Below are 22,538 nucleotides of genomic sequence, written 5' to 3'. Positions count from 1 at the left end.
CCAGACTTAACTAGTTACTGTGGAAAGTGACTATTGTGTTACTTTCAAGTACATTGTGATCGAATGATCAAATGTGTCAAATAATTTGGACCCCACCTCCACTCCTCTTTAACGGAACTCAAAATACATGTTAATGTTCATGCACGGAAGCATACAACGTTGAAAGATGTTTGAGTTACTTGACTACGACGTGGAGAGGCACTTTGTCCAGCGCATAATGTGCATTTCACGATTTCACTCTTTTCTTTAATTTCTTTGAGGGAAAAGTAATCCAATCCACTTCCATTTAAAGAAGGCTGTTTTTGGATTATTTGGGCTTGCCATTCCTGTTTCTTGTTGACTCACTTGTGTCATTGTGTGTCCATGCTTAAGTTTTGACTTTGTGTAAACAACACCCGCCCAACTCTACCTTTGATTGGCTCACCGTGACATATTACTCTACCTCAGCCAATCGTTATCATTAATGCGATTGTCTTGTGCTGACTAACCAAGGAAGAACAGTAAAGAGAGAGAGCGAAATCTAGTTGGTCTGATGAAAAAACTGCTTCAATTATAGTAACGCGCCGACTTTTTTGGAAGTAACAGTAACGGCGTTATTAGGATTGGAAGAGTAATCAATTAGATTACTCGCGCACCGATCGCCCGCCGTTTGCATGGCTGAAACACACCCTGGACACACCTTGTTTGTCCTCCTACCATCAAGGAGGAGGTACCGCACACTGCGGGACCGCACCACAAGACTGAGGAACAGCTTTTTCCCAAAGAGCTTTGGCCTCCATCACACCCTCAACCCACGCCCCTCCCCAACCCTCCCAATTGTTTTAACCATTTCTGTCATTTTGACTTTGTCTTTGTCATTTTCTTATTTGTCATTGTCTTATTTTTTCTTTTTGTGTTTTGTGTCATTTAGACATTTAAACACCAAACTGTATTTCGTTGTGTAATACAATGACAATTAAACTCCTTGAATCCTTGAAGGAGAGGACACAAGGACAGGACAGACCAACAAGGAGAGGTCCCCAGGAGAGGAGAGACCAACAAGGGGAGGACAGACCAACAAGGAGAGGAAACAAGGAGAGGAGAGACCAACAAGGAGAGAAATCAAGGAGAGGACAGACCAAAAACTGATTGTGTAGGTATACTATGGTAGTCTATAAATTAATGTAGGTATTTGGCATGGTGTATAATTGTACAGTGAGTGGCACAGACTACATAACCTTCCAGCCTCATCATGGGGTTAGGATATATTTGAGGTTGTTAATTGAGTACGATAAGTATATAAAGAGACAGAACATTATTCTAACTAGGACAAAAGACCCAGGGCCCAGTCAGGTGACCACTACACCTGATCTTCTCCTCAGTTCCCTGGAGGTTTATGACCCTTGGCAGTACTAAATGGGGGGTCTCTCCCTGGCATTGGGACATAGTGGAAGGGGCCGGTGGAGCCTGATTATTAATCCTGTCCCCACTGGGCCCGTTTTTACTCCCAGCATGCATGAGTGGCAACTTCCTGGGACAGTGTGTTGGAGGAGGCACCTTAGCAGCAGTGGTCATGGTGGTAGGGGAGTCTGGCTTGGAGGGGGTCCGCAGCCTCCCACTTCCCCAGGGAGAAGACTGGTTGGTGGGCATGATGCGTCCAGGGGCTGTTCTTAATAACCTGGGGATCTGAAGAGGGACAAGTGAGTGAGCAGGTCAAGGTCTTTGCAGTAGGATATAGGAAGGGCTTCTCCCAGAAAACAATCCATCTCACCTGCGCACCCCACCGTCAAGAGATTGGTTGTCAGCGATCCGATGGTCAGTGATTGTAAGGTCAGTGAGGGGGGTCCCCGGTGTGGTCAGCTCCGGATATCTAGCGCTAAACACACGCTGTAGCTTCTTCCTGCAACTCTGGAAGTATCCCACAGCATGCTGCTAGCAGTAGCTAGCTGTTAGCAGCAGCTAGGAGGCGGTGGCTCGCAGGACTGCTAGTTTCAGTAGCTAAACTATGGTCTGTAGATAGAGATTGCAGATGGGCTGGCTGGAGTAGGGGCTCTCGTCATTGGATGCGCCGGGGGCCCGGGTTCTGGAGTCTAGGGGGGTTGAACACAGGACCACCCGTAGGGAGACCCGGTGATGCGCAGTGGCTCAGAAGTTCCACAGTAGGCAACTGGAGAGCCGACCGGAATCCTCTGCGCTGCCAGCCTCATCAGATATACACCAATGGGCTGTCAGATATCGTCCACTGGCCTGTCAGGTAAACCAGATTTACATTTAAATTACTTTGACCCATGGTCGATCAATTTGAGCAATTGGTTTTGGTCAAATTGATCAACACAAGATAATAGACAATAGAATACATTCATTTACAAACATATGAAACACTAAAGTATGGCAAGGTAATAACATACAAGTGTTCAAGCAACATAACCGCAATCAGTAGGGAGTGTATTGTTGCGGGTGCTCTGACGGGATAAAGAGTCTGGACGGAGGGTATGATGAGCTATGATATCAGAGATGAAAGGTTACCCTCAACTCCTCGGTGTCCATGACAACAAACAGATTAACGAATCTTCCTGAATCTCAACACTACGCATTAGTTCCTTCTTTAGTCAGAGTCCTTCACATATCCCTCAATGTTGCATCGTTAGTCCGAGTTCATTCTTTTAAAACACAAAGCCATATGTCCAAGAAAATAGTTTACCCCACAACCTCACTGGGACATGCTACATGCTAAGCTATCCACGCCGCTCCACACTAGCAGTGTAGCTAGTGTTAGCTCCACTTTAACACACCGACACCCAATAACACAACACAGCATAGCCCACCGTGTGTGTGCGTGTGTGTGTGTGTGTGTGTGTGTGTGTGTGTGTGTGTGTGTGTGTGTGTGTGTGTGTGTGTTTTACCTGTCAGGACGAGGCTTCCCGTTGAATTAAGAGGAGGACCGCAGCACCACGAGCTCACCGACGGAACTGACACACGCTGCACGAGCTGCAGAGAGCTCCGACCCCCTAGCAACCAACAGCCTGGTAACAGCGAGTACAAGCTTCGTATCCTAGCAACTACCGACCCCCACCACCAGCGGTACACACGAGCGTCGATACCCCTGATTTCCACCGGGGACGTAAGCGCCGCGGAACGGCTGCGCCGCAGTCACCGCTGCTGATCGCTGCCACTCTAATCAATTAAACCATCCCCACCGGGCGCGCAGCGGAACATCTCAGCAGCGTCCCAGGAGCGGCGCATCGCGCCGCAGCGCTATCATTCCGTAGCACTTCTATTTTTGACGCACGCCGTTGCTGAACCGCGTCAATTTCACCAGAGGAGTTCGAGCCGGACAGGAAGTGAAAAAGTAAAAGCCATAGAGCATCCGGTCAATTTTCAAAATAAAACACAATACTCAGCTCATGTAGCCTATCACAACTTCACATCAACATTACGTCATGACCGGTGGCACCAGGTCAGCAGTCAATCAATCAAAGGGTCTCAGAGGGTCGGCAAAATGGATGACGAGAGACTGATTGTCGAAGTGGAGCAACATAAAATAATTTATGAAATAAATCATCCTTTTTATAAGGACAATGTCAGAAAGTACAAAGCCTGGCATTTGATTGCAGTTGTTTTGGTAGTAGAAGGTGAGTACATTAGGTTTAGGATTATCTCGTGATCTCGCGTAAATACAGCTGGCTTGCAAGGCACCGCTACGCTGCCGTTACGCGCCCGGTGGGGATTGACGCAGGCCAGAGTTCGCAGCCGTTCCGCGGCGCGTACGTCCCCGGCGTAAATCAGGCGTAACGACTACTACAACAGCCTCCTGAATAAACACCTTCACTATCCTGGCAAGTGGCAACCTGCGTACAACCAGCAAACAGCCCCTAAACTCTGTTGACCGACCAAACACTAGGCCAGTGGCGGTTTTAGACACATTTTGCTAGGGGGGCCAAGGAGGGGCCAGTGTTTAACCACAAAAAAAAGGCAAAAATATATATTTAAGATTATAAACTTCATTTTACTTTAAAATCATCAAACATTTAATTCGTACAAGAGTGTATAACTTCACCAGTCTGTATTTTTCTTTCAAACTATCTTAAATTGATGGAGCTTATGCCCTAAATCATCAAAATCATATAATCATTTGTTTTGTACAAGCAAGAAAGAAAGGTAGGGCCATAAAAAAATATAAATACAAAAATACAGTACAGGGTACAACATACAATGTGTCAATGTGAAAAAGAACTCCAGGGTACAACGATGTGCAAAACAATGTGCCATTTCCTATTTATTTTATCAGTTTCAGTGTGGAGAAACGGTGTTCCCAAGAGGCTGAGCTTACAGGAAGGGTTACAGCAATCTTGCACAGTCTAAAGAGCTCAAAGGAAACTTCCCTGTTCTACGGTTCTTTCCTCATTTAATGATAGCTTCTATTAGAAGAAAAAAAACGTGGGGGCATGCATTCGATTTCGTTGCATAACCATCTCTCCCTACTTAAAATGGGCAGATAGCCTACTACTCTTTACTCAAATGTATTTGTAATCCCAATGCAGCAGCCAAAACGGATGTAAATATGTGTTAAACATCACAACATTGTGTCCTAGACCTAGCAAGGATACTGATATTTGGATACTCGCTTCTGCTTCGATGAGTTTGATTAGATATGATTACGTTTCTAAATATATCGAGACCAGACATTTACAAACTTAATTTCATCATCAGTGTGAGGAACTACAGTAACCCGGTTATGTGCAAGAACAATAAGTCACTTACGAAATTAAATTGTTTTGTTTAGCTTCGACTCTTGCAACAGGAGAAATCATGGCTCCTTTCTCCAAGAGTTGTCGCTGAGTTCTCATTTACAGAGCGAGCAGCAGCAGCACGTTGTTTGGGTGTGCCGCTGTAATTTACCCATGTAGAACGATGCGTCGCATTAGTTCCATGAAATTAGTAAAATCATAATTGTTTTATTGTTCAGCACGGGGGGGCCACAGGGGGGCCAGGGACATGTCTACAGGGGCACTGGCCCCCGTAGGCTCCCGTGTAGAACCGCCATTGCACAAGGCTGTTCAAGTTTGCTCAATTATATATTATTATTACTATTATTTCTTATTATTATATATACATTAAGAATGACTTTCAGATCAAACGCATTGAATATTAAAATATATTGAATATTTCATCCACCCATCTGGAGTCTGCTGTTGTGTCAGGCCGTCAGTTTCCAGCGAAAACATTCTGCTGTAGTCAAGGGAGGGGTCGGGTCATGTTAAGACAGTGTCCTGGCTCTTAACGAATACAACCTGACACCCTATAGGACATCAGATACCTCTCTCCCACACAAACACACACACACACACACACACACACACACACACACACACACACAGAAACACATTCTTTACTTAGTTTTCTTCTATTTCTCATGTTACTTTTTCTAACTTAATTACTGAGCCGCTCGGTGTCCATGTAATGATGAATTATCCATGTTTACAAACCAGCAGGATTGACGGACAGCTAATATGGTAATTCAGTGGCATATTGACACACTTCTACCTCTCTCTCTTCTTGTGTGCGTGTGTGTGTGCGTGTGTGTATGTGTGTGTGTGTGTGTGTGTGAGTGTGTGTGTGTGTGTGTCCCAGCGTCCAGATTAAATACACTAAATGACCCAATCAGCTAGGACAGTTGGTCTATGGCATGGCATGTTGCCATGTGATTAACCAGCAAGTGTTCAACTACTGCTCATAAGCAAATCTGTTTACATCAAGGTACGTGTGTTTCATATGAGGTTAAAGATCCCATGACATGCCTCCAGGTGTGGTGTGATTATCAGTTGCAAGCCGTTTTTAAAATCTGCCCCTTATGACATCACAAGTGGGCGTGTCCAGCTAGATGTGTGCTGGATAGATCTGGATAGATACCAGCCTACCCAGTGGACTGTAGCAAACGTTGCTATTCTATCCGTCACACATCTAGGTGGACACGCCCACTTGTGATGTCATAAGGGGCAGATTTTCAAAACGGGAGAAGCAGCCTGGGCTCAATTCTGTCCACACCATTCATGATCTTCTAAATTTGTATCATATCACCGGGTCGTCTCCTATGCACCAGTGATAGTAGTTTGAGGCTAGAGAGACGTTCATCATAAGGGAGGGATCAGAGGCTTGGTACTAGCTTCGTAGCTCGTTGTTGGATCTTCTCGACCTCTTTGCTGTCAGACTGATATTGTGGAGACCAGGTTACATTCCCATACTCTAAGTGGGGTCTGACCATGGCAGAGAACAGCCTAGGCACCGTGACTTCATCCAAGCATGTGAAAGTTGCCCTCACAAGACCCAACATTCTGGAGGCTTTGTTTACTGCGTTTGCCATGTGGCTATGAAACTTCAGCTCACTGTCAATTGTAACGCCCCGGTCTTTCTCTGAAGTGTCAGTGATCAGTGTAACACCATTCATTGTATAATCTAGTTTGGAGTTGTTGTTGCCAAGATGAACTTTGCATTTCCCCTCATTAAAGCTGAGCTGCCATTCTTCTGACCATTTAACCAGGAGGTTAAGGTCCGCCTGGATCTGACGGTGGTCGTCCCAGGTTATCATGCTGTTGAAGAGCTTGGTGTCGTCAGCAAATATCTTCGCTGTGCTTCTGTTATGAAAATGACAAACAAACAGTATCGGTCCTAGGACGCTCCCCTGAGGGATTCCACTCAGTACAGTGGCCCAATCAGAGAGATTACCATTAACAGTCCCCCTCTGCTTGTGGCCCACAAGCTGGATCTATTTCAGGAGGTTCCCGCCCACGCCATAAGCTTACAACTTCTGGAGGAGACGAGTATGAGGCACACTGTCAAAGGCCTTCTTAAAATCCAGGTATATGACATCTAGTGGTTCTCCCCAATCTAGCCAGTCTGTCCATATCTCCGGTGTGACCAGGAGCTGGGTTATGCAGAACCTCCCTGGGACAAACCCATGTTGAGCATCACAAAAATAGTCTCCCTCTGCCATGTGTCGTACCAATCTATCCCTGACAAGTGATTCCATAAATTTACCAAAAAACTGACGTGAGGCTAACAGGTCTGTAGTTGCCTGGTAATGTCTTCTTTCCCTCCTTGTGGATTGGCGTAATGTTGCCAGTCTTCCAGGCTTCCGGGAGTCGGTTCTCCGCCCAGGCCCGCCGCTCCCTATACACAGAGTACGCAGAGTGCGTAGGGCACCAAGTACCTGGGGGGGGCACCAAAAATTATGGTTTGTAAAAAAAATAAAAAAATAAAAATAATGATTACATTATTGAATTAAAAAAATATATAAATTAGTTATGAAGAGGCCCACCGTTGTTTTTTCTTAATTGCATAACCTACCACTCAATTTCGGCAATTATATGTTTTTACCTAATATCGCGTAGGGCATCGAAATGGCCAGCAGCGGCCCTGTCTCCGCCATTGACTTGTTGAAGATCAATGAAGATCAACGGGAGGCCAATGGTAGACGCTCTTGGTTGCAGTCCATCTGGTCCAGATGATTTTGTGGGTTTTAGCTTCTTCAGTTTTTTGTCTACCATATCAGCTGTGATATCCAGATTTACTATGGGCTCCCCAGTAGTATGTATGCAACCAACCAGGTGTCAGTTTGCAACATCCACATGGCCTACTGACATGTAGAGATGGAACAATTGCAGCTCAAACCAAGATGGAACTGCAACACAATGCATACCTGCAAACCTTTATGCATTTTTCGTAGCAGGTACACATATATAAGCCTTCCAACTTCTGGAAAATAAAGCAGTGATAACCGTCCTAAAGTGATCGCTAAAACCTAATGTTCCGCCTTATCTGGAGGAAATATCTGTTCAAGCTTGCCCGACACAGTTAAAGTCAATTTTTTCTCACATTAGTAATGACACGTTTACGCGCCTTTATTAAACGAATGCAAGGCATTTTGGAATTGTCAACCGATCAGCGCAACAAGCGCGCGTTAACTGAGACCACAAGAGGCTCAATCATAACTTCATGAATTCAAAAAAAAGATATTCAGATAACTGAAAAAATCTGACTGTCCGGGGCTATCCTCTCACCTTTTCTTAATTTCTTCTAAACGTCCTCCATCGCTTGCTTGCATTGCGTTGTCACATATACTTACTGCACGTGAGCGTGAGTGTGTGTCACGTGTGTCACGCGTGTTGAATGTGTGCGATGCACAGCTTGCACACGTGTTTCGTCGTCATAAGAAGACAGGGGAACCCGCGTGCAAGAATGCGCATGTTTTTTTTAAACTGATTTAGCCTTATCGCGCAGATGTGTCCGAGCCCAACGCGGACCCGAGCATAATTTATATAATAATATTTGTCCGAACCCGACATGGCCCGTCGGGCACCGTCGGATCCCGATGGGCTCGGGTCGGGTTTCCATGCTCTTGTGTGGAAGCCTATTAAGAAAAACGCGATGATGATGTGTGTTTGTTTATGAGTGTGTGCCTTGCCGTTAATAATACAATACAAATGGCGTCCAAGGATACTGACAAGGAGAGAGAGGGAAGCAAATGTAAAAAGAAGCGTGTCTATGCCCCTGAGAAGTTCTTGACCAAGTATCAAGATCAATGGCCATGCCTCCGCCCCTCTAAACTGCCTAATCATGCGTTTTGCAGTGTGCAATTATGATTTTGATGTAAGCCACCAAGGAGCTACAGGTAATAATATTACTAACATGGAAATTCTTTCATTTCCATACAAAGGCCATTCTTTTTTATTTATTTTTAATTAGGCCATTATGTGTGCCTATATTCGCTGCTGCTGCTTTTCATAAATGACAGACAGTACTTTCCAACACAACACATAGGTGTTGTTTTTATACTGCAACATAGCCTATGTTTCTGTGAAACATAGGCTATATGAATATAATATAAAGGCAATATTATAGGATAGGCCATAGTATTATTTATGTTCATTTCTATTGAACAATTGTGGTTTATAGTCTACTTGTATGTTGAATAACTAGATATGGTGGTGAGTGGGAACTATGTGCTTAGCATTAAGTTGTGATGAGTGAGCATGTGAACTCAATCAATACTGATCAGCAAATGTGCCTGACCTCGCGCCGCGCCGCCGCAGTAAGTTGCTACTCAAAATTGTTTCCAAAGGTTGGCAGGTATGGTATGCACAACGTCCACCTTCATGTTGCGGATCATCGATTGATTAACGGATGAACGGTACTACACGTGCAACCTTTCAGGAAGATAAAAAACATAATTAAGATAATTTAAAATAAATGCATTCTCAAGATTGTTCAGTGACTATAGTATGTAAAAAAAATCACAATAACGGTTCATTAATTAAGCATGAAGAAACATCAGGTAATGCAGTAATAAGTGTAACTCAAAATTTAACAGGTAACTAATGATCTATTAATCATTTCCTAATGGTGTTCATTTTAACTCAGGTATAAATGGATACATTATTTAATAGAGTTAACCCGTAAGTGGTTGCCTATGCATTGTCTATGTAACCTGCGTTGTGTTTGTCTTGTGCGGTATGGATTGGGACACTCTGAGCATTGGATGAAGCGCGTTGTATTGCCTGCACAACGGGACATCAAATATGCAGAGAGGGGTATAATTATGACTCTGGTCCGCCTATAAATACAATATTACAAATTGCACGACAACCATGCAAACGTGCAAAACAAAAAAAGGAAATGAAATAAAATAAACCATACTGTGCCCAATATCACAATAATGTGATTTATATGATGGCATATATATTAAACAACCGTTTAGAGATAAGTCAATTACACAACACATAACTTTATAATAAGGTGCCATAATAAATAGCAAACTAGTCATTATCTAACCCTTTTATTTCTTACATCATTTAAATGTTAAATGTTTATTTACAAATTATAAGTTAATATAAAAGTTAATGACATATTATTATTTAACTAATTGTTATTAAACTGTGCTTCTGCCTATCCCAATATGAACAACTCCTCATAGGACCCTTACAATGAAGTTGGTTAAGCTTAATTAATATATTGGTAATATATAGCTATCAGCAAGGGGCCCCTTATAATAAAGTTGGTTAAGCTTAATTAATATATTAGTAATATATAACTATCAGTATGGGGGACTGTTGCCTGGCTAGCCTTGTGATGGTGGAAAGACTGGAGGCAGTGTGACAGAGGTTTGGGCAAAGGCAGTTGACCTGCTTTATTCTCCGTAGACGCAGGTAAATATGCCCGTCAGGAAGCAAAAAAAATGCATAAATGAAATAAACCAAAAAAACTCCACAAACAATAACTGCCAATTAATAATTCTACTTCCGAATAAGCAAAACTAAAAAATAACCGTCCTCAACAAGCAGGGTCCGTGTACTTTGCGGCCAATGGATTTTCGTTTTGAAATGAGAAAAACAAATTTCCCGATTACCATATAGAGATAGGAAAACAAAAATCCGAAAATGACCCATTTTCCGAATTTTGTTTTGATAATAGAAAACGGAAAACGGTAAAACTACCAGTTATCTGATTTTCTTTGATGTGCTTAAACATGGACATCGGGAATTAAAATACTGCGTGGAAATCTTCTTTCTCAATTTTGCGAAGATTTTTGTGTTGTGACCCGGAAGCTATCAGTAGTTGGCGGTGTATTTAATTTGGAGCCAAGCTATCAGTAGTTGGCGGTGTATTTAATTTGGAGTCAAGCTATCAGTAGTTGGCGGTGTATTTAATTTGGAGCCAGACATCCTTGAGACGCACCTCAAAATGGCATTGCACGAATATGCAGGTTTTATTTCAGAACACCGAAATAATGGAATGTCCTGTGGGGATATCGCCACTGCGTTATGCACCCAGTTTGGAACTACACGGGGGTTTTCCGAGAGGAATGTGCGGAGGTGGTGTGCTGAGCAGGGGCTTGTCAGGGACTTCTGCCCTGATAGTCAACTTGAAGTTGAAGTCGCTGAAGGTATTCTCGAGGTAGGTTTTTTTTTATCATCCACCTTTCACGATTACCGCTTTTGTTAAACATACAAAGGAATGCTACTCTTACATAAAAAGCTGACCACAGTTATATGCAAAGTCGGGCATCTGACTGGTGCTATTGCAATTTTTGGATTTAATTCATAAACACGTTGGTTGTTAATCAACAGAAAATATTTCTGTATTTTTAAAAAATGCACGTCTTAATCACATTATTATCAAATGTAACATTTAGTATAAAATTTACATTTAAACTAAGAAGATTTATTATTTATAATTAAATATGTATATATATTTAAGCAATATAGTAGGCTGCGAGTGGGGTAGGTAAGGGATATTCCCACGGGTGGTGTTCGGCCGTAGGTAACAGCAGGTAACAATATCCCTTACCTACCCCACTCGCACGAGTACTATATTGCTTTTATAAAATAATTTTATATTCAACCAATCATTTCTAACATTTCAACACGAAGTTATTGATTTAAAAAATGTTAATTTCACCATTGTTTCTCCGCAACAAAAAATAGTTCCAGTCAACGTCTTGGTTTGGAATTACAAGAACTAACATCATCAACGCGCTTTAGAATGTTTCATCGCAGAGTGATTTATTATTAGCTGTGAAAGTCCGAGTTGGGATGTCCTGGGATATTCCAACTCATGGAACGTCTCTCGTCCAATCAGAAACAGCTTAATAACTCGATAGAACCCAATTGTTTTATAATATGTATATATATTATGTATGCTAAACATCATACCTACCCCCCCCCCCCCATCGTCTTTTGGTCGAAAAATTATGACTTTATCTATCCGCAAAAGGGGTTAAAGCTTCTGAAGGCAGAGTGGGCAATGTGTTGAGAAGTATTCATCAACCCTACCACATCGCAAGACAGCAGGTAAGGTCAAATAGCATTGTGTTTTCTACATTTCAATAGAACATACGTGTTGAGATTCTAATCATACGAATGAAAGATTATTGAGTTTTTATTATAATGTAATTCTTGCCCGGAATCTGAACCCCATACCCTACAATGCAGAATACATGGGTCACAAGCTGCATGTAGATCAGAATGAGAAGCTTGTTATGTTTGGAGTGACTCATGTTATGGCTATTGATGGTTTCAGCAAGAAGGTGGTCGGTCACTCCATAGGCGTCGATTACGGGGGGGACGGGGGGGACATGTCCCCCCCACTTTCTAAAATACGAATTTTGTCCCCCCCACTTTTGCGACCGAAAAAAAAAAAAAAAAAATCTCCCCACATACTCAACCGAAATCGTCGAGTCTAAATCATGCGATAGGCGCGCACGAAGACATCCTCACAAGTCACAGCATGCACAACAGCTGGCTGTGAGTGGAGCAAATGAGGGGGCGGGATTCTGATCATCAGTATCTCTCATTCAGTGCCGCGCCGCGCGAGCTCCTGTGGTTAGTCATTCCAGCAGGCCTACAACTACACTTGGCAGTTGGAAGGCAGCCTAATAGTTGTTTTACAGACGCTTTCCACACACTTCGCAGCAGCATTGAAGACGACAAGCGTCAAGAAAGTCGACTCCTCAAAAATGTACAAGGTAACTATTCCTAACAGTTCGTTTATAATGTTTCCTCCGAGCATATGCTAGCTAGGCAAGACCACGTTGTAGCTAATTGTTTGCGGTTACAGTGTTAACTAATTTGGAGTGAGCGAAAGTGAATAATATTAGCTGCTATCAGTTTTAGGGCTGGCCCGAATTATTCGAATACTCGTTCGGAAAAATAGTATTCGAAGCTTGAATCAGTATTCGGAGCTTTGTTTATTTTTTTTCCACGTGAGGTAGGCCTACGTGACGTTACCAGAGCGAGGGAGGCAAACTATACCCGACAAGAAGCAGAGAAGCGAGAGAGGTGGAGGAAGAATAGGTATCTTGTTGTTTCCCTTTACTTTATAACACAACATTAGCGGGATCTCGGGAGGAAAAGTAATGCTTAGCGAAATGCTAACCTTAGCTTAGTTGTTTGTTGACTGATGACCAAAGACGGGTTAACTATTTTATGAATTGTAAAGAATCAGGAAAACAAGTATTTGAAATGGATTATGGATTATTTATTAATTATTCTGAACCACACTGAACTGTTTGATTAGCCTACTACATTATTACAACATTACCAAGAGTATTGTAATCCAAAATTAAGAATGTGGCAGCACTGAACTTGGGCCGTGTGTGTGTGTGTGTGTGTGTGTGTGTGTGTGTGTGTGTGTGTGTGTGTGTGTGTGTGTGTGTGTGTGTGTGATTTTTCTGAGATGCTGCAAAGTTGCATCCTGACAGAGTTGTGTGTGTTTGTTTACAGCAACAATGTGTGCCTTACTGTTGGTGTGCTTGTCGAACGCCCCCCTACCCTTCTTCCAGTTCCTGAACCCCAAGGAAATGAAGGTTTGTTCTGTATTTCTGGCCATTGTTGGAATATTATGTTTAAAGGCCTTTACACAGTAGAAACACAAAACTCCTTTAATTTCAGAACTGTAATGTAGCCAGGGGTAGTCTTTGAACCAGCTCTCCTGGAATCGGAGAGTGCGGTTGGGCAGAGTTTGTGGCTCAATTAGCTGTGCATCTGGTTGGTATGGGGAAACTAAAATATCCTCAGGGGTATTGAGCTCTTCCTCTGTTTGGGAAGGGTTATCCTGTTGTCCCTCCTGCTGAGGCACCTCCTCCTGTAATGTAGTCAGTGACATGGATGATAATTTGGTAGTATTTCTTTAAATAGTTCCCTGAAATGTTTTATTTATGTTTTTTGTTCATAATTGCACTTAATATTTGTTGTAGTTGTAGCCCTGCCCACTTCACTATAATTGTCTGTAGTGTATGTTTTAAATTGTGCAATAGCATATATATATTTTTAGAAACCTCACCTGCTGCACCTCTACATTCTCAACCCCCTGTTCCTGAGCTTCTTTGTTTAGTTCTGTTCCACTCAGTTCCGGTTCCTTATGAAAATGTTAAACTTTGTTAGTAATGTTTCATGTTATAGTTTCTGAATGTTCAAGTTTTCCTTATGTGACCCTCACCTCCACAGCTCCCGGTCCCTGCACTTCTTTGTTTTGTTCTGTTGCACTTGGTTCCTTTTCCTGATGACAGATGGTTCATAAATAAAACAAACATTTATTGGCACTTGTGTTTGGTTTTTATTTAACGTTTTAGCATAGATTTGGGGTAAATCGTACTTGTTTTTTGCATAGTTTTAGGGTATATTCTGTTTTTTCTTATGAATAGTATGGATAATCATATAGGGACATCTAGTGGTAAATCCGCAGATTTCAAACGTGTGAAAAACGCAATTTGGTATCTAGTCGTTTGATTTGTCGACTGTCAGCCACTGTAGAAACATGGCGTTGTAAAATGACATTAGTCTGCATTCCCATGGTGGCGCATACAGATCGAACATTGTGAAATGAGAGAACGTGAACTTGGAAGGCTAGCTTTTATGACTTCTAGTACTTGCGAAGGCTAACGCAATATCATGGAATTAACTTGAGATATATATTTAACAGGAACACTAGAAACAATCGCTACTGTACAAAAGGTATTCCACGTGACTCAACCAATAAAAGTGGAAGACAAATTTGTAGTAGGCAAAGCATAGACTAGCTAAAGCCGGTATGTAGCTAACTGCAGTGTAACTGCTAGCTGACCGTTAACGTTAGCAGTAGATGAGAACTAGCAGTTAACCGAGTTAATATCAAACATCGTAAAACAAGTTGATTTGTAGATTTCTCTAAACTTACAGCGCATTTTTGCTTGCTGAAAAAGGATCTTATATCGCTTCCCGCTTTTCTCTTAGACATTATGGATCCACTTGAATAGCCTTATAATAGCGAATGTTTGTTGTTTTTATATCATCGCGAGGGGGAGGAGGCAGGCGGCTACGTGGGCTGTCTGTACACACAGCGTTATAATAAAGAAGTTTTAAGACAGCCAGCCAAAATTGAAATTTTTATTCAGAAAATAGGCGGTCCTTTTGCTTCCTGTAAAAAGCATGTTTGTGACACTGGATAACGTGGAATATGGATACATCAACTAGCCTGCATGTGGAGGGCCACATAAGGTAAGAAATTGGTTTACGTAAACTTTGCTGCTGGTTTTGTTTGCTCGTGATGACCTGGCTAGGTTACCCACGCCACGGTCCTAAGCGATTGTGATCATCTGATTCTGGTTGGTGCTCAAGATATAGATTGCAGCTAGTAGCAGCTACACACGGTTCGATTGCTATGCCAATGTGGTTAGAGTTGTTTTGTCTGATTGAAATATTTGACGTTGGACTTGGAGCCAGTGGTAGGCTCAGGCCTATCCTGACATAAATATCGTATAACCTGCTGTGTGATTATCTAAACTCTAGGGGATTTCATTTGCGGGCAATTTGCTCATGATGTAACGAGTGAAGTGTGAATTGGTCCTTCGCGAGTGTTTACTGGTGGTCAGGATTTGGCAGATCATGCAATTCTCCTCTGGGTGCTTGTTTTTTTAATTTTTTAATGCAGCATAACATTATGCGACCAGCAACCCTTGCTCTTCTTCAAAAGGCTGATGCTCAGTAGTACCTCGTTTCATTTCGTAGCCTACCCCCTTTACAGTCTGCAATTGATTGTCTGGTAAACTTTGTTGATGTCAAGATAAGTGTTAAATTGCCAACACTTTTCTTTGTCCTGGGTGTATTAGTATTACATATCCGAAATCCCGAGCGCCAATACCCTGGTGTTTCCAACGTCGTTTTGCAAAACAAGCCAAAACACAAACTGGTTTTTCAACACCTGACAATACACTGCAGAGCTTATTTTAATGCAGCGTTGAATGGATGAATAGCTTACATAAGGGTACCCACCACTTTTCAAACCACACTCAAGCTTATGGTTATTGTCCCCACCACTTCTAAAAACAAACTGACGCCCTTGGGTCACTCCACCATGCCAATAAAGAACAACATTGTGATTTATGAGGAAGTGTACCGGTAAATTAACTTCACAGACTTTGTAAGGTGGAACCCAAAGTTGTCTCCTTAGGAGGACCCAGACTTGAACAAGTACATTAAAAAAGGTTAAAACCTAGATTTGTAATATGGAAATAATTAATTTGGAAAAAACAAAAAACTTCCAGTTTCTTAGTTCATTTTCCAGTTTTACTATTATTGATATCATTCCAATTTTGACAATAAAATGTAATTGTCACTTTAGCTGGCCATGGCTAAGAGACTGATGCTGTTTATGTATATTTTATGTTTGTCAGTGATTTATCTTCAGGCCTGCTGTTCTTTGCTATGGACTATGGGACCAGGTCAGAGTTGACTGTGGGAAAGAATTCTATCTGGCTTTATTCATCCAGGAAAAACTGGCAGAACATCGACACAATACTCAAAGGCAGCCCTACCTTCAGACACCTTCTACAAGGGTAAAATAAATGTGTTGTTAAAAATGAATCCTGGTTTCTTGCCATTGAGGCGTATTTCTAATGAGGGCAGGCAGACTGACACTATCCTTATAACCTGCACAGAACCATGTGATAGAGAGAATGTGGTGGGAGGTGAATGCTCGAGTCAACTACCCTTTGAAGACAGCTCTGGTACAGCTGGTGGACCAGGAGGAACTGGACATAGAGGACAACACATCCAGGTATTGTGTGTCAAACCTGACAAGCCAGCTGGCTAGGATTGGCATCACAAATGTCGTACAGGCATGGAATGCACACAGGATCCCAGGTTTGATTAATTTCATTTTACTGGCTGTATTACAGGCATAACTTGCTAATAAAGCAGTGTAAATTAATTTTGATGTTCTATTGTAGAGTTCAATCTGAAATGGATTCACAAATGTGTAGCTCAAATTGCAACACTGCAAATCCAGTACTTACTGTAGAGGGGCAGATTCAATTAGTAAAACATGTTATTAGTTAGAATCAAGTTTTTTGGACATTGACCATGTTCTTGCTATTTTAGATGACTTCTACAGGTTTGGAGTTGAATGTAAATGAATACATGCTCAAAGCACAGACATTCATCTTTAATTTGAGGGCATTTACATTGGGTGAATTTTGTAGGAATGACCCCCATCTGAATGAAGCTTAGTCATTATTGTCAACTCCAATATGCTGTGAAAGACAACTAAAATAACAAGTCAAAACATCATTGGCAAAATGATTACCTCCCCACAAGTGTAACCCCTTTAATCTCACTACTCACTTTACTGTCTTGCAGGAAAGGGAATACCAAACGAACTGGCTAAAGAAGGGTGTCCTGCAAAACTTTCTGAGGACCTTCTGCCAGTCGGTGCAGTTGCAGCTGACCTGTATCAGCAGGAAATGGGATCAGCCTTGAAAAGAGAATCCATTTTTGGAAGTGATCCTTTCCCCTCTGAAGAAGCCCAACAATGGACTGAAACTGAGTTTGGTTCTCTTTGATTTGCTATCCCTCTACCAAAATGTGGTTAACCATAACAATGGCCCTTTTAAAAATGCAGTGAGGTCTCTGATTGATATCACCTCAAGACATGTGCGACCTGTTAGTGACCTGCAATGGTCAATGAAGAAGCAGTATACCAAAAATAACATTTTATTACAACAATGATAAAGTGGAAGTTGTCTAATAATATCCAACAAACAAACTGAGGTAGTTCCAGTAATGTAAACATAACAAACAATAACAAACAATTATCTATCAAATCAAATCTATTCAATTATTCTCTCCTTGAAAAGTGACAAGGCAGCAGAGAGACCCTTCACTTCATGTATTTTATTTTCAAAGTCTCCTGCCCTGCATTTCAAGCAGTGGTCTGATGTGACTAACCACAGCTCCACACAGGTACGACATCCAATTATCGATTCACAGCATGTGGCGAACATGGGATCTGCCATTACAGCTGCAAGGTTAAAAAAATATATATTATAAATTGATGCAGAAAATAACATTTAATTGTTAGTTGCAATATAGAAGGAAATTAACTGTAAGCAATCAGAAGTGTGTTTTATCGCCGAGTGAATGTTGAAGATGGCGATGAACACCCGTGACAGCTGGTCAGCGCAGTGCTTGAGGGTGGCAGGCGGCTATGTTTTGTACTGTAGAATGACCTACTGTTACTTATCTTACACGTACCTTTACACACAAGACATGCAAAGGCTTCCTTTAAGGGCTGCAAACCGACATTTGCCATGATCTCCTCCTTTTGAGACTTGGCCAGCTGAGACTGCTGGTTGATTGAATTAGTGACCTCTTGGAGACTCCCGGCGGCTTGCTTCAGCTGGTCAACACGTCCAAGGACCTCCTGCAGTCTTGAATCTCCATCCCTTCGACTTAAATGTATGAACAGAAAAGAAAGGATTAAAGATTTTTTTCAAATGGTGCATATGAACAAATGTTTGAATATCTTTCTGAATATTTTATAAATCTTTATTTTACTCTGTAAAAGCGTCAACCTATGAGACATTGTTGTCATATAATTGAATCATATTGACTTCATTCATGATCATCACTCAAAAAAGCAGACCAAATTAAGTTCAAATACTAATTATTCTTCCACTCTACTTTCTTTTCTTTTTCCTTTCTTAACTTTTGCATTACACTGGTATTTCCTTCAGGAAGTTTTAGTTCATATATGAATTTGCCTACAGATCAAATGTTGTATTACCTTGTTTTAGCTCTTCTCCCATTCTGAAACTCCACAAAGTCACTTTCAGGCACAGCATATATTTTTCTTGAGTTCTGTTTCCAGAACTGGGAACCTAAGAAGTCAGAAAACATTAACTTCACTTCTGTTTTTAAAAGGGGTCATTGACTTTTTGGGGGTATTTCACACGGTTCCTTACGGTCTCCGAATAGAGTATGTAACATTGGTTGGGATGTAAACAAACACGTGTTATTTATTTGAATGAAACACAGTCAGGGACATGAAATAACGTTAGCCACATTGCCAATAAACTAAACCATCACATCTACCGATAATAGAAACAGGGAGGATACGTTAGCAACAACATAATACTACAGCTTGCGGTTTTAATGAACAAAGGGTCAGAACAGCACCTTTTCAGCTACATCTTCTTAGCAAATCCTGCTTTACATACCTACCGGTTTTTAATTGTGAGATTTGCATATGAAAGAAGTGTCAATGGACTTTAAGGGTTCATTGTACGTACATTTTACCCACTGAACTGTCGTTAATCAACTGTGACAAGGTAAATTTGTTTTTTGCAATCAATGACTCCTTTAAAATCAACATTAAGGTTTATTAGAAACCACAAATTAGAAGCAAGTTTCTGATCATACAACTTACTTCTTGTGCCCTCAGAGTCCATTATTTCGTTTCCTTGGGTGTCCGTCAAGGTAATAGGCTCATCAGAGCCCACGGCATCTTGAACTTTGGCCGAAATTCGTTCAACGCAGGCCTCAGCTTCCAAAAAGCGCACAACTGCTGTCCTGGAAGGACTGAGTTTCTCATTAACAATTTCTGCCAGATGGATTGACCTGGGGATAAATCAGACCGTCTTAAAATCACACCTATGGGCCTAAAATGATATTTATATATTATAGGACGAGATTTTAGCAGCAGAGATCAGTTACATATTTAACAAGTAACCTTTGGAATGATCTTCCCTGGAACAAGCTAGCTCCACTAGCTCGTGGACTTCCAGCTCGTGGTGGTGGTGGTGTTTCAGTGGAAAAACCAGACGCAGAAAAATATGTGGCAGAAGCAGAAGCCGGTGAGGGTCGGCGCATGAACCCAAAAGCAGGAGCACCAGCAGCGGGTGGAAGGTGCTCTGCATCGCCGTGGACCTCATAATGACTGCGATTAGTTAGATTAATTATGGAAAAATGGCCTGCTGGCTCTGGAAATATTGCCGTGTTGGAGTCGTCCGTGATATAAAGACTGCTGCAACTGACCTGTTTAATAGAATTAAATGAAAAATACCATAAAGGATTAAAAAACATTGTAATTAAATAGTACAAATACTAATGCTAATCCCGTGTTTCCATAACAAATATACATCACAGGTCAACATACTTAAAACAATTCATATATATATTAGGGCTGTGAAATGATTAAAAAAAAAAGTGTGGATTAATCTGTGGATTAATCATGATTTATCACATATTACCGATTTTCTCTGTATATTAATCATGACAAAAGACGGATATATACATTTAACATGTTTTCTTTTTTCATTAATGAAAAACTAAAACAATGGTGCTGCAACTCAGCAGTTCTTTAATAATAATTATAATAATAATTAATTTTATTTGTAACGCACTCTTCAGAAGTTTGTTCAGAAGAATCTCAGAGGGCCAAGTCTTTAGCAGTTCTCTTTGCTTTTCCATATGGAACATTAATATATCATCATCCCAAAAAGAATTCGGGCTTTTTGGCTATTGTTTGGTTGAATACAAATGTTTCTTATCTTTTCAAATCAAACAGAAATGATTTGGGCTTCTTAGCCATTGTTTTAGTGGATGGTTGAAAATGTCTCTTTATTGTCAAACAACCATTGACCACACCATGACACAATCTAGTCTTCCTTTCGCCAGCTGGTGTGGCAAACTACCTTGTTCACATTCCCTGACAGTAAAGCTGACGGCATCTTTAGCACCATGTGTCCTGTGACTGACAAGTGACAACAACGTCTTTCACACGGCATCGTGGATGAAGGAGTGGCTAGATATTTGCCAGCCCTGACAGTTAGATATTTAGCGAACTATGCTAACTAATCAATCTAGTTGAGAGAACATCCCTAAACAGTTATGTCATGTCAACTAGTATTATTACCACTACTAGTACATCACTAGTCTCTCCAACAAATGAGTTAATGTTAAAATCAAAATGTTAATGTTACCGTTTGTAAAATTGCATGTGGGAAGTCAAAAAACTATTTTGCGCTCAAAAAATAGCCGCGGCTATGCTAACATTAACTCATTCTACCTGTCGTAGAATGACATGCCACCAAGCTAAGGCTCTGTGAACTGTGTGAGCATTTTTTTTGCAATGGATAAAAGTGTCAATTATAAGTTGAAAAGTAGCATCACCTGAAAAATCCTGCAAATTTTGTCTGCAGACATGTCCTCTTGCTTCATAGTCAGCCGTTTGGGTCCGCGAAACAATATGAAGCTCTCCATTTCCATTCCATGCTTAATTAAATGTAACGGTTAAGCTTGTGAGAGCAACTTCCGGGTCACAACACAAAAATCTTCGCAAAATTGAGAAAGAAGGTTTCCACGCAGTATTTTAATTCCCGATGTCCATGTTTAAGCACGTCAAAGAAAATCAGATAACTGGTCGTTTTACCGTTTTCCGTTTTCTATTATCAAAACAAAATTCGGAAAATGGGTCATTTTCGGATTTTTGTTTTCCTATCTCTATATGGTAATCGGGAAACAGCTCGTTTCCCGATTTTGGTTTTCTCATTTCAAAACAAAAATCCATTGGCCGCAAAGTACACGGACCGAGAAGTATCCGGAGACTACTTGCCAACCATAACATGGGAGAAAAGGACAAATTTCTGATTCAGACCTTGAAATTGCAGTCTCTCTCGCAGTAAATGAGGTAAGAAAGTTTTTTTGACAGAACCCAAAAAAAAAAAAATGGCTTGTTTCTGGTTTCTGCTTGTGTCAACTATTCCCAGAAAACAGACTGATAAAACGTACCTTGGTCGAGAAGTATCCGGAGAATACTTGCCAACCATAACATGGGAGAAAAGGACAAATTTCTGATTCAGACCTTGAAATTGTAGTCTCTCCCGCGGTAAATGAGGTAAGAAAGCCTATATAAGCTTAATATAAAAAAAAGACAAAACAAACATGTAGGCTACTATTTTCTGTAGCCTGTAGACAAACCGTGTGTTTGCGTGTGTGTGTGTGTGTGTGTGTGTGTGTGTGTGTGTGTGTGTGTGTGTGTGTGTGTGTGTGTGTGTGTGTAACAGACCTACTTTTGGCCGTAAAATGATGACAGGCTACCTGTCCTCAGTTGGGGTATGCAGGGGAATGCCAAATTGAAAGAGCTCCGAGAGCAACCCATGCGCCTTACCATGAAGAATGGCGTCAAGTACCTATGTATCCTTATAATTACATTATTATGTAGGCTAGCCTAGTCCTAAATGTTATGTTTTTGCAAGGGTCAGGTTTATGAATGCCATGCACCTGTAGGCCTAATATTACTTAATCTAATGCTGACCAAAGTTATTAATATATTATATTTTCTTGCCTTCATAGGGTACCCGTAACTTTAACCCAACCCCATATAATGCAGAGTATATGGGACACAAATTGCACATAGACCAAAACGAAAAGTTGGTCATGTTTGGAGTGACTCATGTGATTGCTGTAGATGGCCATAGCAAGAAAATTGTTGCAAATGCAGCTATGCCCATAAAAAACAATCTAACCATCTATGAAGTGTACAGGTCAGTGTCAGAAAAATAATTGTATTAATTGCAATAATACCAATTATTAAGCATATCATACTTGTTTAAATAGACCTGCAGTAACACATTATGGAATGTGGGATAAACTTTGTGTGGATCATGGAAAAAAGTTTTACCTGTGTCTGTACACACGAGAGGCTGTCAGAATATAGACACAACCAGCAAAGAGAGCCATACCTCCAAA

The 22,538-nt window shown here is 41.2% G+C and overlaps 1 protein-coding gene and 1 long non-coding RNA gene across 3 annotated transcripts in view; one reads left to right on the top strand and one right to left on the bottom strand.

Annotated features, from left to right (window-relative positions):
• Nucleotides 1-1,873, bottom strand: part of ttll4 (tubulin tyrosine ligase-like family, member 4) — a 100,513-nt gene extending 98,640 nt beyond the window's left edge. For both annotated transcript variants that reach the window (XM_079733501.1, XM_079733502.1), the window contains exons 1-2: nt 1,751-1,873; nt 1,537-1,665 (exon numbers count right to left, since the gene is read on the bottom strand). In XM_079733501.1, coding sequence (XP_079589627.1) covers nt 1,537-1,629 — 93 coding nt within the window. In that variant the 5' untranslated portion in view covers nt 1,630-1,665; nt 1,751-1,873. The remainder of the gene's footprint in view (nt 1-1,536; nt 1,666-1,750) is intronic.
• A 10,293-nt stretch (nt 1,874-12,166) lies between these two features.
• LOC307072183 lies at nt 12,167-14,074 on the top strand. The gene is made up of 2 exons (XR_013811662.1): nt 12,167-12,499; nt 13,257-14,074. It is a non-coding gene; the product is annotated as an uncharacterized lncRNA (long non-coding RNA).
• Nucleotides 14,075-22,538: the final 8,464 nt, after the last annotated feature.

The sequence above is a fragment of the Pollachius pollachius genome (assembly GCF_949987615.1).
Source record: "Pollachius pollachius genome assembly, chromosome: 3".
NCBI classification, from domain to species: domain Eukaryota; kingdom Metazoa; phylum Chordata; class Actinopteri; order Gadiformes; family Gadidae; genus Pollachius; species Pollachius pollachius.
The sequence above is the reverse complement of the archived record's forward strand: the minus strand, read 5'-3'. Positions and strand labels throughout refer to the sequence as shown.